The 19740-nt window shown below is 34.4% G+C and overlaps 1 protein-coding gene across 14 annotated transcripts in view; it reads right to left on the bottom strand.

Moving 5' to 3' along the window:
* Window positions 1-19740, bottom strand: part of LOC106788091 (forkhead box protein P1-like) — a 279321-nt gene that overhangs the window by 11011 nt on the left and 248570 nt on the right. For 10 of the 14 annotated variants that reach the window (XM_014751019.1, XM_014751018.1, XM_014751028.1 and 7 more), the window contains 11 exons: window positions 13933-14337; window positions 13628-13855; window positions 13481-13540; window positions 11818-12067; window positions 10860-10961; window positions 10241-10415; window positions 8124-8310; window positions 5999-6305; window positions 4997-5065; window positions 3019-3095; window positions 2459-2560 (listed from right to left, as the gene is read on the bottom strand). In XM_014751019.1, coding sequence (XP_014606505.1) covers window positions 2459-2560; window positions 3019-3095; window positions 4997-5065; window positions 5999-6305; window positions 8124-8310; window positions 10241-10415; window positions 10860-10961; window positions 11818-12067; window positions 13481-13540; window positions 13628-13855; window positions 13933-14337 — 1962 coding nt within the window. Of the gene's footprint in view, window positions 1-2458; window positions 2561-3018; window positions 3096-4175; window positions 4221-4996; window positions 5066-5998; window positions 6306-8123; window positions 8311-10240; window positions 10416-10859; window positions 10962-11817; window positions 12068-13480; window positions 13541-13627; window positions 13856-13932; window positions 14338-19740 lie in introns of all 14 variants that reach the window. The other 4 variants (XM_014751026.1, XM_014751020.1, XM_014751016.1 and 1 more) reach the window with 3 other exon arrangements.

The raw sequence follows: 19740 nt of genomic DNA, 5'->3' as shown, positions 1-19740 counted from the left end.
AATAATAATAATAATGATAAAGGATTCAAGGAAATAAAAAATTAAAAATAGAAAGAGAGAGAGGTAGTGAGATAGAAAAATTGAAATGGCAATCATCCGTTCTACCGAAACTATCGCGTGCATTTTAAAAGGATTGAACGGATGAAAATAGCTCGTGAAGGTCGATTTTGTATTTGAGCTGAACATTTACTACAAATCTCTGGCACTATCGAACGCTGGTATACATGTACGTGTTTGTGTATATTTGTAGATATATTTTATACATTTAAGTATAAATATGCAGCGGCATGCATGTTAGAAAGCGTAAAAGCATTTCCTCTAAGAGAATCTTATTAATAAATATTCTCTTAACAGGGGTAGGTTTTACTTCTGGTGACAACCCTGTTTTATAAAAAATAATAAATAATACTAATAATAATAATAATTAAAAAAAAAAAAAAAAATACCGATCGTCCGTACGCGTGTTTGTTAATTTTAAAAATTTAATCAGCGAGGTGAAAAAAATGAATCGGAAATGAGAATAGTGCTAATATTTGATGCAGCGATTATGTGAACGGTGTTACGATGAAAATGATTAAATGAACGTGACAGTGCGATGTAGAAAATTATTTAAAAAAAGTAAAAAAATAGAGTTAGCCTTCGCGTAATAGTTGGGTGAAAAGAGAGGGACTAATAAAATAAAATAAAAAATTATAAATACGAACAAAAGTAAAAGGTGTTAATTAGTTGAGAAGAGAAATACTGCATTCCTTGATTGTTTAAATACACAGCTAATAATCTAAATCTAAAGGGAATGAAGGTGTAAGAAAATAATAATAATAATAATAATAATAATAATAATAATAATAATAATAATAATAATAATAATAATAATTAGGATAATCAACGACAACAATCATTCATGCCGCAGGGCCGAACAAAAGTCGAGGAAGAAGATTATTTTTGTCATCGTGATTCGCCTATTTTCGATCACAATGATCATCCCCGCCAGTATCTGTTTATAATCGTATCTGCAATTTATCGATGAGCTGCTGCTGCTGCTGCATTCTTCTTCCCTGGAAAGTTGTTGCTAAATTGTCCTATGAATATTGCATTACTATAAAAAATTTGTCAAAGTTTATTCCGAATTGTCAGTGCATTTTTTTCTTCTATGGTGTTTTCTTTTCTTTTTTTTTTGATTTAAGAAAAAAAAACAAAAAAATTGTTATGGCTTTAATCATCGTATACACATAATCCATGCGAAGGCGCGAAGCGTTATGGCAAAAGTCGAGAGATTAGTATCACGCTCACTCCTACACGCAGATAAGCATGAGTGCGCACGCACGCACATTCGAGTTATCCAAAAACAGGTGGATATTTTACGTTCTCTTCTTACGATTCTGTTTAATACATATTCTTTTTTTTATCTTTTAAAATAGCCGAGCAATTTTTATTCATATAGCTTAAACTTTGTTGAAAAATGTGAGAGAATGCTAATTTCGAAATTAAAATATACAAAATTCCAGTAAAAAGTCGTATTCCACCTGTTATGGTTACCAGCGCGTCCAACTCGGCACTTTGCAATTAACCTGTTGATTGAAATATATAAAAACGTAAAAACATTCGAAATAAATGATTAAAGCTCCTTCCATTTTTTTTTGTCAATAATAAAACAATAGCGCATTCAATAGTATATATCGACATTATGTATAAAATGTACAAAAATAATGAATTCGCTGCGCATCCAACGACGAATAATCCTTTTTTCCTTTGGGTAAAGAAATCCTATTGTTTTCTAATATCGAATATACCTTGTTATATACATAATATAAATATGAAACGTAAATATCGAGATATCATGAAATGAAAACTTGTTTCTTTTTATACGTGCTCGAATACACACATCGATTGTGTCCTGGTCATTTACAATGAATTAAATTTAAAAAATAGAAAACAAAAAAGAAAATTAATTTTATGATTTATTTTTTAATTATTTGTATTACAAAATAAACCATAAAATAAATGTTTAACATTTTTGGACTTATTGTTAATCCATTGTTATAATTATCAGCACATGTACGATGAACTACTTCGTAAAGCTTGAACTATTGCAATTGCAATTTAGTGTGTACAGGTAAATAATGTATATACGTGTAAATATATATACTTTACCGATATTGATATCATCGTAAAAGCATAAGAAAACGTAGAAAGATTTTATGCAAGTTCGTACTTGGACAAAATCCACCACCTGTGCGCTGGATCGCTACAAAAACGTTCCCTTGCAACAGAAGTTTTCAAATCATGTTATACGTTCTCGTGGGATGATGGGGCTCGAACTCGTATTTCCCGTTCATCTTTCTCCATGTTTCCTTTTTTTTTGTCTTTTGTTTTTCTTTACACGTTTCCTCCAACGAGATTATTCCGACCATAATCTCTTTTTCGTATTTATACGTATTATGAAAAATATAAGATATACCTTCCACGTAGCTGCATTTCGCCGGAAGTAGCAGAATGTGTTTTGGAACCAGTTATAAATTTCGTTGAGCGTCAGTTGTTTATCTGGAGATTCGATGATGGACTATAGCAAAAGAAACGAACTCGTATGAAAATTATCCAATTATTTTTCACTGACCATTCTAATACTAATTACATTCTAATTTGTTAGATAATAATTGAATCTACCTTTCACGTACTCGCATTTTCAGACGGTTCTCAGCTCGAAGAAAATAATGGGTAAGGGTAAAGGGGGGGGGCGGCGGGGAGGAGACGATTAGATGGGAATTAAACGGAAGACATTGTTATCTCCGATTGAAATTTGAGCACGAAAATGACACTCGTTAATCATTGTGACATTTTTTACAGTGAAATTGCTAGTAAACGTTTAGATCCTGACGAGTTAAATGCGATTTAAACGCACATAAAAAAATTTACGATAGAGAATAAGAAGAAAGGTGGAACGAGAGGTAGAAAGGTGGTTTTATTATAAAGATCAATGAAGAAATAATTCGTGGCAAATAATTAATTGCAGTAACTCACCTGTCGAATTAAGGATGCGTACGTGAAGGGTGGTCTGACATCGGCATTTTTGTAGAATTCCCTATTTCGTTGAATTTCTGAAATTCAGAATCAAGATTTAATTCTGAAGGTATAATTCGATCGACCGATTATATATATATATATATATATGTATGTATGTATGTATGTATGTATGTATGCATGTATGTACGTGGGTGTGCATGTAAATGGACACAAGGATAAGAAAATTGAAATATATGTGTGTGCGTGAATGTGTTAGGTAGAATGTGCGAATGTGTTTTAAAATGTGTGCAAGATTAAATAAGTTAAATAATAATGATACTACGAATGAAAACGAACGATTAATTTCGAGGTTATCATTCCACTTACGTATATATCAAATAATCGATAAGCTCGTTAATTACACGTGATCTTATCTAGGTATAGAGAAGAAATATTGTAAAAGAAAAATGATTCGACATATTTGAAGTATCGTTGATTTTATGTCGAAGTTAAATTTATAGTTGTATGTTAACCAATTCGTATGTAAATATGTAAGTAATTATGTAACGCATCGGACATAAAATAACTCGTTTTCTTCAACTTAGGCAGATTAAGCAAAAAAAAAGCTGGTGTGTGCAACCACATTGCGGTAAACCAGTAATTAAAAGTTAAGTGTCGCGTAAAATGGTTTTACAAATACGCAAAGCTATCGTAGGTTTTTTATTTTATTTCATTTCATTTCTTTTATTTCTATCGTCTTTAATTTGCAGATGGCCGTGCCAGAAGGCACGGTTTTATGTGAGAAAAAAAAAAAAACAAGTGGAACACAGAAAACGATCTCAAGTTAAGTTCTTGGTGTCGAACATGAACAAATCAATGCGTTATTATAAGCAAGTAATATTTTTTGTTATTTTATCAAATTTGGCTCGGTGAAATTGAATTGAAAAAAGAAAACTCTTAAGAAATTGTCATTTAACAAAAAAAATAATAACAAATTTTTCAAAAATACTTTCAATTTGCGCGACACAAAGAACTTATTTTACGAAAGGCATGCAAGATGAAGCGTTGTTCTATCATCAATGATAAAATAGATCCTTATTTTCTTTGAGAAAAAAAGAAAAAGAATTAAATAAAAAGCCATCGTGGGAGAGTGTGGAGAGAAGGTTTGACAGTACCTTGTTGGACGTCAAGGCCAGCACGCTCCAGCATGTAGGGCAGCCCTACACGGTGGGGAGGGCAGGCAGCACAAAAAGTAAAAGGAAAGAACAAAATGTATCGATAAGAAAACACTTTTCTTTTTTCTTTTATATAAATTGAATATCGCTTGTTTATCGAGAAATAGAAAAACACATGAACACACAACTAATGTGAAATTATTATATTATTATTACTTAATTAATTATATTGAGTGGATCAATTCATTATTTGTCTTGTGTCCAACTATTTCTTTTGTTTATTTTTTTTTTTTTATAGTTTCCCTTCTACCTATACACTTGCCCTATATCGCCAACAAGGTGTAGTATAAATGTATGTATAGAAATATAAAAATATGTATTACATTAAATAACGCAGTGAATATTATCGCTACGATTAAAGAAAAGGTCTTTGCGTGTATGACAGAGCTCACAACAGGAGGAGGCACGAGACCAAGAGAGAGAAAGAAAGAGAGAGAAAGAGAGAAAGAGAGAGGAACCGTAAAGAGCATTTCTGCTTTTATTTGGGATTATGCTGCTATTTATTCTTTTTTCTTTTCTTTTTTCTTCGATTCTCTCGGAATGAAGAATTACGAATGATTTTCAACGAACCGTGACATGCCAATTTTTTTAATCACAATTTTCTTTGTTACGATATCAGACTTATAAAAATTTTCAAGAAACCTGATACGAATATTTAAATATGAAATATCGGATTTGTGTTTTTTGTTTTTGAATAATATCAGGCATGTAATGGTTCGTAAAATTCATCCCGAGAGTTGGTTTCCCTTAATCATTATTACCTTCGTTAATATCTATTCCAGATCTATCGATGGTTACTCTGCGCCTTACAGTGCCCTCCTCATACAGCCCTACGGATAGTATTTAAATCTCTGAATTTATACATCTTTCGTTTTACCTTTCTCGTTATCTCAAATTTACAATTAGTTTAAAAAAAAAAAAAAACTAGTCTTTATCGCATAATATAATCATTGAAATAAAATTTTTTGAAATAATTAACAGGTAACGATGTAATATCATCGTACCTTAGATTAAGGTAAAACGGAAGTTTCTACTTTCAAATATTATACTTATTTTTTTTGTCAAACTTACATCGGTCGTAGAAAAACATGTGATCGGACGATATAGAATTATATAAAATATTTAATAATCGGGTTCGATAGACGAGGTAGAAAAATTGATTAAAATTCATTTTATGATTTAATTTGTAATTTAAATAATGATTGGATTGTTCGAAAAGTAACATCATTTTTTTAATGGTAAATAAAAGAATATGTGTTAATATTTAGAATCCAATGATCGCTAATTAGCATCCACGAGTACCTTCATTTTGTCATCATCCCTTTCAATTATATGACCTAAACGCGCGTGTTGCATTGTTCAAATAGAAATTTCAAAAAACAATTATGATTTTAATATTCACTCACACATAATTGTGTCTTTTCATATATACTACGTTATAACTTTTAATATAATAGAAAAAGCAAAACATGACGAAAATGCTCTGATTTCCAATTTCGGATGAAAACACAAGAAGATACTAAATCTCACGTGTCAATTGTTAAAATGATACAAATTGATTTGTATCAGTAAATTAACAAAATTAATTTCCATACAACTGAATATATCAAATATATTTAATTAATCATAAAATCAATTTTTATTTAACACTGGCCCCACATATTGCTATAAATTACCGACACATATAATATTTTACGTTTATACATTATAATTTAATATAATTAAAAAATGTGTAAAAATAATAATAAAGGAATGGATATTACCTCCAGCTAAGGATAAGGACGACTTGTCACTGATTCGTCGTCGTATCGGTCCCGCCATACTCGGCATGCTTCCAGGAGTTCCAGGCATGTTTGGTAACGGTGGCATCCCCGACATGTTCGACATGTTTGGTATCGGTGGCATCGCCGTACCGCCAGCGGATGGTGGCAGTTGTCCACCCGCTGGTGATCTCACTGCCGAGACTAGTGCCGACATTGAAACCGGCGAAACCTGGGACACACCAAAGTTCGGTGGTGGCTGGCTCATTAAAGCCGTCGACAAATTCAACTTTGGTAAACTCGAGCCCGTCTGAAAGCAATCGTCGAATTCCTTCTTCAACGAGATAAATAAGATAATAAGAAATTATTATCTCTCTCTCTCTCTCTCTCTCTCTCTCTCTCTCTCTCTCTGTCTCGTTACTACATTTTCTAATTTTATTTTGTTTTACAAAAATTTATTTCTTTTTTTTTTAACCCTTCATCAGCTTCGTGCATCTTGCTATGTTTCTAATAATTATATTTGTGGGATCTTGGTGTTTTGTTTTAGATTAAATAAATACAAATTAAAGACTTGCTTTCTTCTTACAATTTCATAATTCATAATCTGCCTATTCGATGTATTCTATCTAAAAAAACCTCGCAATACTCGCTCGCTATTCTTAATATTCTCTCATAATTATTCGCAATACTCTATAAAACTCGCCTGATTCTCACTGGTTTTTCCTAATATGAATTAAAATTCACTAGCTGATACATTCTTTATATTTGACACACACATTTAAGCCAAATACACACCTAAGCACACGTACACACACACACACACACACACTCTACGATACTCATTTGAACCAAGGATGAAAGAATATCCTAACACACAAACGCACGTACACATACGAACTCTACGATATCTATTTGAACCAAGGACGAAAGAATATTCTAAACAAACAAACAGACGCACACAACCGGTCTGACGATCTCTCTCTCTCTCTCTAGCACCTATTGCGATATTTACTTTTTAAATTAGTTATAAATATAAATTAATATTTTGTTTAAATATTAAAATTATTTTTGGTCTAATATATTCTTCAATATTTTATAGTATTTTCTTTCCATAAAATTTACGATTACAAATTATTTTATCTGATATTTGAGATAATATAAATTGTAATTATTAAAATCCTCTCTAACTTTCAAGATATTTTTTTTATAATTCTATAATTATCATTATATGATGCGTGAATAAAGTATAATAATGAATATAACTATGTATTAAATATATAATCCCCTTTGATCATGGAATATCTTAAAGAGAGCTGATGTGTCTTTGATAATCAACGAAGAGTTGGAAATTTGATCGTTAAATTGATTAAGATTTCATCCCTTTTCTACCACCCCTAGCACCCCACCCCCTCATATTTGATTTGAAGAAAATTATCACGAAATCGACATTCTCTAACCGGTGCTTTCTTGTTAGAGATTTTAATTAAGACGTTAGAAAATTGCCGTGTCCCTGATGAATAATTAAAATAGATTTAATGTATAAATTAGCGTGCAAGGCAAACCGCAAAACCCGCAAACACGAACGATGATAATTCGGCTGGAAATTCGCATTGTTGGGTGTTGTTGTAATAGCGTCATTGACGTTGGCCTTCGTTCGAAGAAGGAGTGCTCGTAAAATTCACAAAACGACGCCGAAACCGTCCTGAATATCCGACTTTACGACTCTCGTCTCGTATTCCTCCCGCGAGAAGAGTTTACGCGATAACGAGAACCCTCGTTACTATATATATAGTCATTCCTTTTCCAAAATATATACGCAAATATAATAAACAGTTTATTTATATCATTCAACTTTGTTTCTTAGTTTAATCGTATTCGTTATAATCATTATTCGTATTTTATTACCATTTTTCTCAATTTCATTCTATAAAAAAACTAAATTTAATGTTTATCTCCCACAAAAAATTATGATAAAATAATATAACATCGAGTTTTGTTTTTTTTTTTTTTTTTGTATTAATGTTATATCTCGTAGTTAATATAAATATTTTTTTTAATTTTTCAATGGATGACCATTTGAGAAATATTTTATTAATTGTTTCAAAATGACATAATTGTGTGTACTCACCGAAGACTCGGAAGATTTAGGTGGTTCAGGGGAAGCCATTTGTTTTGCCATATGCAAATGATGCATCATGGCATTGAGACGATCCCGTTCCTTCTGCAACTGAATCTCTAATTGAGAGACAACTTGCATCTGTACCCTCGCTTGTGCCGTCGATCTGTCGTCCAACGTGTGCTCCGTGTTTAAGTGCCTGTGATTATGATGTATCATCCTTACTCATACACACAACTTTCTATCGGTTTACTTTACTTTCTCGTTTAAGTAATTCTTATATTTTTCTTCTACGGACACATGTATAATAAAATACTATTTACTCATTTAACTTTTTCTCAACACGTGTGTTTTGTTTTTAGTAATAATTCATATGATTGATTAATGAATTTTCAACGAGAATGTTCACATTAATTAAAAAAGAAAAAAAAAAAAACAAAAATCATCGTTAAAAAACGATAAACAAAACTCCCGACGATTTTATATAAGAGAAAAAATTAATAACATCGATCGCAGAGTGTCTCGTTTACGAATCGCTCGAACAAGAAAAGAAAAACTTTGAAGATTCGACATCAAAGTAAAGAAGACGATCGACAAAAATCACCAACCACGAATTTCTCGACGAGAAAATTTGTGGAAAGAGTAGGAGATGAGTGGTGTAAAAGGGGCAAACGAGATTTACCGTTTAAGAATTTTCTCTCGACGAATGAACGATTTCAGCGTAGTTGCTGTTTCGACAGAAAAAGAATAGAGAAAGAGAGAGAGAGAGAGAGAGAGAAAGAAAAAGAACAAGAAAGAGAGGAATACAAAGTATAAAAAAATCGAACGAGGACGAAGAAGAAGAAGAAAGAGGAAAAGAAGAAGAAGAATTCGGTAGAGGAACAAAGAAAAACCGGCGTGGAAGCCGGGTTGTATGTTGAAAAGAAAGAAAGAAAGAAAGAAAGAAGAAGGAAAGATAGGAGGGTGGTGTTGGGAGTAAGGTGGAAGTAGTTGGTTTTGACGAGAGTCGAAGACGAAAAAGAAAGAGAGATAGAGATAGAGAAAGAGTGAGAGGGGGGAGGGGGATGGGAGAGGAGGGAGTAAGGTAGTGATGCGAAGGGGAGTGATGGAGCTGAGGGAGAGGGGGAGGGCCGCAAAGGGATTAGACCGAGGGGCATAACGATGCGGTCGAATGTCCTGAATATTAATGAGACAAAGGTAATTAGCGTTTTTTTTTCCTTCCTCCTCTTTCACTATCTCTCTCTTTCTCTCTCTAACTCTCTATCTTGCTCTGGTTCGTTTCTTCTCCTCTTTCTTCTTCTTTTTTTATCTTTTTTTAAGTAACGGCTTGTTTGAGGGAGTCTCGACTCGCGCCGACGAGCCAGCTACGTGATTACTAAGATTCTCGAGAGCGACTTCGAGCTTGGAAGCTCTACGAAGCTGCGGTTTGTCAATGAGAAAAAGATACGCTGACTTCAGCGACTCTATCTCTATCTCTTTTTCTTTTTCTTTTTCTTTTTCTTTCTCGTCTTCTCTTTCTCGCTTACTCTGATTTCTTTTTTTTCATTGAACACTCATCCCTTTTACTCGAATTTATAGCAACTACTGGTTCAAAATGTTACGCTTCGTGAAAAACCGAGAGAGAATTCATCTTAACCCTCTAGAACGCTTTGTAACTTTTAAGTAACACAACCCTTTGCATATCTATAGTTTTCTCTTTTTGTTATTTTTTTTTATTTTATTTAATTTTTTTATCACCAAGAAAATAAATTGCTTCTCAGTTGGTTTCTTTTTTCTTTATTCTTTTTCTGTTTCCTTTTTTTAGTATACGCCGGAATTATTAGATTTGGTATAATTGTAATTAAAATTAAAAATTTCTTTTTTCGTAGATATACGAAATATAAATTGGGTTAACGTGTATTGTTATGTTGTAGTTTTTCTATCTAACAATAAGTATAAAATTTGATATTTGGTAATTTTTTATTTTGTTATATCATCAAAATTAATATCACGAATAAATTGTTGATTACGCATGTTAATTAAAATGTTACAATTCTAACAAGGTTTCTCATCGAAAGTTTTCTATTAAATTGAGTCTCATATTTGAGGAAAAGTAATATATATATAATGAACGTAAGTGTAATACTCACTTAAGGAATGCTTGATAGTCTTCGCAAATAACTTCACAGCCCGGCCATTTGCAAACCCCGTGACCGTAGAGGGGATGAGCCTTATCGTTGCAGGAAACATCGAGTGGCTTTTCGTCTAACGGCGTCGTACCGTTCATTTCCGATCGCCGACCCGAAACTATCGAATTCAGAAGTCCTAGGATAGTCCAAGAGAGAAAATAATACATTTTAAATAATGTTAAATAACACATTTATTTTATTATAATTATATTATATTATATTATATTATATTATATTATATTATATTATATTATATTATTATATATTATATTATATTATATTATATTATATTATATTATATTATATTATATTAAATTATATTATATTATATTATATTATATTATATTATATTAACACATTTAACAGCCGGCCCCGCGAAAACACGGATCCCTGAGCTATTGTGATTCAGTGATCAGAAACAAGCGAAAAAGGTCGGCGTTTGGGATTTAAATGTCTCTTAAGTCACCGGCTGTCAATGTGTTAAAAAAGTATATTTAAAAAATCAACGAAATCATCGAACAAAATGTTGCAACGAATATAAATAGAAAATGAACGAGTAATATAAAGAAAATATTTGTACCGTTTAATCCTCCGGATTTTGGGACACTGGAATTTTGATGAGATTCCGAACCATCTGACGTTTCGGACTTCCATGTTGGTAATCCTTCTCCTGGTTGTAAACCTAAATCATTTACAAAGTATAGTAATTTTGCATTTTTATACATTTTTCCATACAAATATGTTTTTAATTGTTTTCATTTTATACGATAAAAATCAGTAATAGAATAAATTTTATTATCTAAGTACTAAACGAATAATTACCTTTTTATATATAAAAAAAAAAAAATATTTTTAAAAATAATTAGGCTTAGCATCACGTAATAATGACAATGTATAATATACAATATAATTACAAAATAAATGGACAAACAAAAAGGGTCGATTTAAAAATAGTGAATAAAAGATAAGTTTGTTTCACACATAAATTTTGGAATTGAAAGTAGCGTGTGACCTCCGACTGCTGTTTATCGAGCCAGTCTTTTACCTTTACTTTCTCTCTCTCTCTTTCTCCCTCCCTCTCTTTCTCTTTATTTTATACAGTTGCGTAAGAAAGAATAACATAGTCAAACGAGATCGACCGCAACCGAAACACTTGTACGTGGAAAAGTTTAGCTTGGGGTAAAAAGAATGGGAAATAAGAGGAGGAATGAGAAAGAGAGAGACAACAGCGAATACGATGGAAGTTCTTGCTGGATTACTCTGAAAGAGAAAGAGAGGCAGGAAAAGGGCGAAGGGTAGGTACGAGAGGGTACCTATAGCGTCCCTACGGAGGGTGCTTGTCTGGATAGCGTTGAACGTAAAGGAGAGTTTTTGGTGTTGCAGGTGGTGCCGATGGGCTTGTTCTTCTTCAAATCAAAAGGGAAACATCTTTAATGCGTGACTGTTTTTTTTTGTTTTATCAAGTACTCGATAAATAGAATTGATTTTTTTTTTAAATAAATTCTTACACCCAATTAATTGGATATACATAGAAGTACCTGACGAAGGATTGTGACTTTGTAGACCGAGACCTTGTTGTAACAGATATTGTCTCTGTGTGATCTGAAACTGTTGTACCAACTGTTGTTGTTGAAGTGCCAACTGTTGTAGCGGACCGGATGCTTTTTTCTTATCAGCCGTTTGGAGTAGATGCGTTTGTTGAATCAAATTCAATTGCAACTGTTCCTGCAGTTGTTGCATCGCCTGTTCCAATTGTTTCCTACCGAGTTCCGCGAGTTGATGTTGCTGCTGAAGTAAGACCAAGAATAACAAGATGATGGAAATGATTACACGTATTTAACGTGTAATTGAACAATATTTTTTAGACGAAGTTAGTTTCTGTTTTTTTTTGTTTCCTTCTTAATAAGCAGCAATTATTTAGAACTGGTGGATAGAAAAAAATACGAAAAAGAAAGTTAGATAGATAAAAAAAAAAGAAAAAAGGGTCTTGCATCGTCTGCCAAGGTTGATGAATAAATCACGATGTCTCAGATAATTCGCCAGGGAGGCAAGAAGAAGTAGAAGAAGAAGAAGAAGACAGAGGGCAGTTGATGGGTACCTCGAAGACAAACAACGAGACACAACGGCTGATGGCGATGCTTAATTGCTTACCTCGCCCTTGGAACACCTCCCTTCTCTCCTATCTCCCTTTTCTACTCCCTACCTTAGTCAACTTCATTCCCGATCTTCCTTCCCTTAGCCTCGAGGATATTTTAAAACAAACTTCGCGGCAGACGTCCCTTTATCGTATTACTAGAAATAAGGACCCGCAAGATTAATCGACCTGGACATATTATTATTTCTATGCCAATGGGGACAATTTAAAACGTTACCATAATTTCATATAAGAAAAGAAGAAACAAAAAACAACATATGCATAAGAAGACATCGCGAATTTATTAACCATACGTTTCGAACAAATTTTCTGTTGTCCCATATCTATACGTTCATATATAATACTAAGTTTAGTATAAATAAATTTCGTAGTTAAAAAAAAAGAAAGGTGGTATCGTTGTTGGTCGACCGGGCGAGTGATATGATAAGGTTAGGATGACGTTATAGGTGGGCTCCTGAGAACGGTTTATACTATGCGTATTGTTATCGCAACGATATGGAAGGGACTGGTTGTTTGTACAGACCGAGTATCAACCCTCTCTCCGTTAAGCGAGCCAACTTCCTCGACTACGTCGGGGATTCTTCGATCGCATCCAAATTCACTGAAGGCTTCTAGACCAACGCGCAACCGATGAAACGCGTTAACTTCCGAGAAAGAGAGACAAGACTCGCGTCGGTGCTTTCTTTGCTAAATAAATTTCATCGGATTCTAATAAAGTTGAACTTGTTTGAAGAAGGAAGAGTATTAATAATAGTAATAGTAGTAATAGTAGTAGTAGTAGTTGATAAGTGAGCTGAGATAAATAATGCATTTAAACTGAGAGCTCGATTATTGTTTACAACGTTTCGAGATAAACGAAGAAAAATGTACTCCAGATAATTGAGTTTTCTAATTAAAAATATAAACGATCGTTGAAAGTAGGAAGAAATTAGTTTGCTAGGGAAAGTGTTCGATAACTAACGTCGTAGACTGTTTGTTCTTTTAAAAAAAAAAAAACGAACTTCGTCTAGTTAGATATATTATAGTATCATCGATAAAATCCTTACGCTTTTTAACGAGAAATAGCCAAAACGTTCTTGAGTGGGCGCATGATCGGACGAGGAATCCTAAAAACGAAAAAATTCGATATAAAAATGAGCGAAACAAGTATGTTTTCAATGGCTTCATTTAATAATATAAATTATAAATACCACCTGATGATGTTGTTGCTGTTGTTGTTGGAGATAAAGGGGATGTTGCTGCAGGAAGGACTGCAGTTGCCCAGGACTGAGTATGTGTTGTTGCAACAATTGTTGCATTTGGTGGAGGCCGCTCGCCGGGCTGAGCATCATCTGAGAAGGATTCTGAGATGGTGGAGCACCCGGAGGCCCTCCGGGCGGTGGGCCCTGCGAAGGATTCGGCGGTGATCCCCGTTGAGGGGCCTATTGATAAGTCATTTATTAGCAATAATTCTAATGGCTGAACAACTCCAAGGAAGAATCAAAATAAACAATATTACCTGTGGACTTTGATGAGGGCTCGGCTGAAGACCAGGTGCACCCGAGCTCGGTTGTTGCGAATGTTGGGCGATAATGGGCTGCTTTTGCTGGGTCATGGGTGCTGCTGTCACTGTGCGTCCAGCAGGACTGAGCTTCCCATTGCTTTGGTACTCGATAGTAAGTTCCTGCTGCTGTTGCTGCTGTTGTTGTTGTGACTGTAATTGCTGTTGCTGTTGTTGTTGCTGTTGTTGATCGACAACGCTACCACCTGTGGCTTCGTTAACACCAGTACTCCTTCCTATTCCTTCTCGGCTAGCACGTATCGAGTGACGTTCTCTTTCGGGACGGCTCTCGCGATCCCGCGACGAAGATACGTTTTCGCGCGACTGTTGTTGCTGCTTCAACGCTGCAAATAGCGAAGTAGCCTGCAATACGAAAATGGAGATCGGGAGCTCGATCAAAGTCGGTTACGAGCTTCTTCACGAAGGAGAAGTACGACAAATTAGGGGAATCCAAACCGGACACGAATAAACATTATCTATCGATATTATAACTTTAAATGATCGTATATAAATATCTTATTACTTTCTACACTCCCCTCATTTCTATTTCTTCTAAAAATATAAATTGATAGATAAAAAAATTAAATTACCATAGCTGTAATCTCGAAGGGAAATGATCAAACGTGTATTATAATACCGTTTAACACACTTTACTTTCATTTCCATACGTATTTTGGATAATATCGATCTTATCTAACGGTTTTCCTGATTAAGTGCTATTGTTACACCACTAAATAGACCATGAAACCGAATCGATTTTTGCTTCATGCTAATTCACTAAAATATCTCTTAAAATATATAGAAAAAATGATGAACGTAGAAACATTTCCAAAGGGCTTTTTTCTCACGATACTATTGTCTTTTGGTTCTAAGTTCGTATAAAATGAAACAGTAGGGAAAGGATTAGGGTTTGAAGTCAGACAAAAAAGACAGAAAGAATGAAAGAAAGAAAGAAAGAGAAAAACAGGAAAAAAAAAAATTAAAGGGACCACATGACTCAGTGGCAAATTCAGCCGCAGGCTAGGTCGAGTCCTATGCTAATCTTATTTGTGTACGATTACGTATGTTTATAACATGCAAAGAAATTCCCCGGTCTCGTGCGTTATCAGTGTTTAGTCAGGAGCGTCAGCGCGTACCGCGCTTCTGCACTCGACGAAGTCTGCCGAAGTTGAGAAAAAAGAAAATGCTGGACCGAGGAGGAGTTGGCACCGAAGGAAAACAAAAGAAAAGGGCTTGCTCGGTTCTCTGGTCCTGGTGATGGTAGTGATGGTGGTGGTGATGGTGGTGGTGGTGGTAGGGTGGCAATGCTGGTGTTCTCGATTCTTCGTATAACTGTATGTAAACGTATGTAGTATATACGTGTGTATGTGTATTGGAGGGTAGAAATGTTCTCTTCGAGTACATCAAATGCAAAACGTACGTACAGCTTCGAAGATAATTCCGTAGATAAATTCGAACGGGAAAGTGGACGGAAAACGAAGTATTTCTCATCTCGAGTGATTTTACTCTTTGGCGCGGTGCTTTTTGAGGAACATCATTCGAGAAAAGCCGTTGAAACGAAACCATAACCACCACCACCACCACCACCACCACCACCACCACCACCACCACCATTATAGAAAGTAGGAAAAGAAAGGATGAATGTGCAAATATGAATTCGCTTATGGCATAGCGTCTATGCTAGCAACAACGTACTCGCAACGGACTTCTATCTCTCATTGAAATTTGTATTTCTACCTAAATGCTTTTGTGTTTCCGCGAAAAATTAGAGAAAAAAAGAGAGATAAAGAGAGTATAGCTTGCGAGATTTTTTACTTTATTCGCGTTATCAAAGCAAGCCTAATATTTTTTCAACAAGTAAAATCTTACCATGAAAGTAGATTAAGGAAAATGATTTTTAATATAGATGAGAGATCATGAATTCGAATTGTAAATATAACGTATGAAAATCTTATTTTCCGTATGATCAAATGAAATCTTTTTAAAATAAACGAACAAAGTATTTTCTTCGGTTTTCCTTTTTTTTATCATTATCCCCTTCATTTTCTTTGTATTTTTTTTATTTTTTTTTTTATTTTTTACAGCATCATCAGGAGAAATATTAATAAGGAGGTCGGACCGTATTCTTCTATTTCTTCGTTTCCAGCGTTAAAATCACAAGCTCCACGAGTGGAGGAGTTCGTTTACTCAAGGAAATGAATGAGAAGTAACGATCAGCACGAGTTTTTAATCCACTTTAGGTTTTGCTGCTGCTGCTGCTGCTGGTGGTGCTGCTGCTTAACTCTCGCCATATCGCGATCCTTTAATTTGCTAATTAATACGAACGATGTCGAGACCTTACTTCTACCACCCCACCACCCACCAACCAACCCTTTTTTTAACCAGCTTTATATTCATCTTTCTTTTTCTGTATCTTAACGAAAGGAAGAATCTTAAATATCTAAAACGAAGCTTCGTAGGGTTCAACGTCGTTCAAGAACGATGACTGCAAAGAGTAAGAAAGTTTGAGGAGGTGGGGATTGGGGGGTGGTGAGAGGTGGTGGAAAGTAGGTAGGTCGATGTGTGTACACGACAAAGCCAAAGGAAAAGAAGAATATATTATATATATATGTATATGTGTATGTGTATGTATATAAGGGTAAGGAAAGAATGAAAGTATAAGGGCCGACAGTGAAGGGCCATCGACTACAGATAAGAAGGACTCCTAAGACTCTTTTAAGAAAAGGTTAAATAAAGGTCGGGGTGCGTTTGTTGTTAGCTGTTCAGATTTCTTCTTATGATGGAACGAAGTAGTGGGGGTAGTTCTATTCCACCATCCTTCACCTCCTCGTCCTTCTTTTTCTCCTTTTTTCCACCCTCATCTTTCTGTTTCATTTCTCGTCATCGTCTCGACGACATCGAACCACTGGCGTTTTCCTTACTACTTTTCCCTAGTATCGGCACTTATTTGAATCTCCAAGAAGACTTCTCTTCCATGCTTCGTTGAAATCAGGATGCAGGAGGTTGCCGAGGGTGGTTTGGTAAGGAACTCTTCTTTCTCTCTTTCTCTCTTCACATCTTTTATATATTAAAATTTTCCCTAAGTTACCTCGCCCAACCAAACACTGTTTACTGTTTGGATTTATTTCTCTCTCTCTCTATCATTTTCATCTTCTTCTTATTATTATTCTTGGTTCGTATATCAATGAATCAACGATTCATCTTTCACGAGTGTATATGAATTTCTTCTTTACATGTTCGTATTTATCTACCCTTTTTTCTCTCTCTCTCTCTCTCTCTCTCTCTCTCTCTCTCTCTAGAGGTGGTTGTTTCTTTCTTGAAGTATTTTAAGCATTTGAAGCATTTGTTTCTCCGATATTATCGGTGAATAATAATACTTGCTAAAGAAGAAGACTCTTGGGATTGAAAGTAGACTAATGGATGTTTCAATATTTTCCAAAGGCATAATATGCGAATGAGAGTATTCCGAGATAGTCGTTTGATGTAGTCTACAATGTTTGTTTGTTACGTGACTTCGATGACTCGTAGATGTGTACAAAAAACGGGTTTTGTATGTTTAGAAAGATGTATATTGCAAGATACTTAATTGTATGGGTATATGTGTGTATTTACAACTCAATCGAGTCAATGAGAAATGTTTTTGTTCAAAAACGACGATTACTCGTACGTCATTGTCGTCAAAAGAAGAAGAAAAAAAAAGCATAAAAGAGCGTTTAACAAAAATATTATGTTATGAACAAATGTATGGATGTGACGTAAAATTTAATTAAATAAAGAATAATCATTGCATTTAACAATTATTATTTACATTTGTACGTATTTAATTATGCATATATATATATATATATGTGGGTTAAATAATTTAATCGTATTTCGGATTCGTATAAAACAAATCAATAAAGTAATTTTGTATATAGCGTTGTTCAGTCATGCGGCGATCAATAAAAAATATCTCTCCGTGATTTCTCTCGTTTCAAAATATGTTTCCTTCTTTTTTTTTCTTTTATTATTTTTCTTTTTCTTTTTGGATCAATCAGAACGATCCCTCTCCTTCCACGTGATCTCCGCGATGTTACGCCCGGGGTATGTAGGTGGAATATGGATATCGTTAGATTTTAAACGCGTTGCGAGTATACAGATTGGGAACGTTTACTCAGCACACTTTTTATACTCCGTGTCAACATCGTTACCAATCAAAGCGGCCATTTCGGATTTCGTTCGATATTTACGCGGGCTTCTCCCTTTCTTCCCTTATTCAAATTTTAACGCGGAATAATATCGTTAAAATAAGCTCTTCTCAATACACGCACGCACGCACGCACGCACACACACACAGAAGTACACATACACATATATAGATTTAATAAAGAAAAGAAGAAAAAAGAAATGGTTGTAATGCTTCCAATAGGAATCGAGATTAATTAAAATGTTTAAATGAAAAAAGTTGATGAGTTTTTAATAGAATTAAGCAAAAAATCAACTAAAATATCGATCCAATTTGAACGTCATTCTTCTCTTTCTATCTTTTTATCTTATTAGTTGTTTTTGGCAACATTTTGCAGAAACTCGAGACAGGTATTTGAACCGGAATGGAAAACAAAAAGATTTTGGCAACTCGAGATTTCATCATTTGTCTCGTTTCGTATTCACGTTCTCGCGAGCCAATCAGAGTCGGTTATAGTTCGAGAGACTCTTGTTGACATTTGTCATAATATTTTAATACTAAATCGCGCCAAGGGTTGCCATGCGCTCGCATAATCAGTTTTCATTCCTTTACTTGAGAAGTATGGGGAGTGGGTGGCAGAGAATGAGAGAGAGAGAGAGACAGAGAGAAGGTTTTCGTATGTGTTTGAAAACGCGAAATTCAACCCCTCGGAATAGGAATGATTTTATTAGTGATCAACCCTCTTCGTTCATTCGCACCATGATATGAGTCGCTCAGAAACCCATGCGGTTAAGTCCAATTTCTTTTTTATATTTTCTAATTTTTGTAAATTTTAATATTGTATAAATAACATTATTTTTATATATAGTTATTAAATGATTTACTCGTAGCTCCGTTTTCTTCTATCTCTTTCAGTTGCCAAAAGGTAAAATTCCAAATGATTTTTAGATGCTGCCATTATCCCAATAAATACTTACATTTTTATTTGCACATCCTATACATATCTTATTTTGTTGCATAGCCTATCCTTCAAAAAAAGGACTTTATATACTTTTTCGATCAAATTACAAAATCACAAATTTTAAAAACCATGAATTTTCTCAATTTTTCTTTTCCGAATTTAACCGCAATGATTTCTGTACGACTCGTAGATCTTGGAAAACAGCATTTGTTAAAACAAATCTTTACATTGGTATTCAAGAAACGAGATCTAACAGAATGAAAAATGCATCGTATTCTCTAACTTCTTCTTTCTCTCTCTCTCTCTTTTTCTGTGGAATCGTGTCTATCGATGGGAGTTGCAATATTGAGAGGAATTAACGATTCCAGGGACGTTTTAGCATCGATGGTCCGTCGAACTGTTCCACTCGCGATGAGAAAAGGACAGAGTTAGGTTTCCAGGGACCGTTAGGAATAGTAGAGAAAGAGGAGGACGAGGATGAGGAAGAAGAGGAGGAGTAGGAGTAGGAGTACGAGGAGGAGGAGGAGGAGTAAAAAGAGTATTCGGCTGGGATATTTGGAAAATGGCTCGAGGTCCGATGGCATACGGTAGCGCCGGTGTGTCTCTGGTCTCCATCGTTAACGTACTGTGTACATTATAG

This window comes from Polistes canadensis, unplaced genomic scaffold (assembly GCF_001313835.1).
Source record: "Polistes canadensis isolate GaletaPanama2010 unplaced genomic scaffold, ASM131383v1 scaffold_125, whole genome shotgun sequence".
In the NCBI taxonomy this organism is placed as follows: Eukaryota; Metazoa; Arthropoda; class Insecta; order Hymenoptera; family Vespidae; genus Polistes; species Polistes canadensis.
This window is presented reverse-complemented; position numbering and strand designations above follow the sequence as displayed.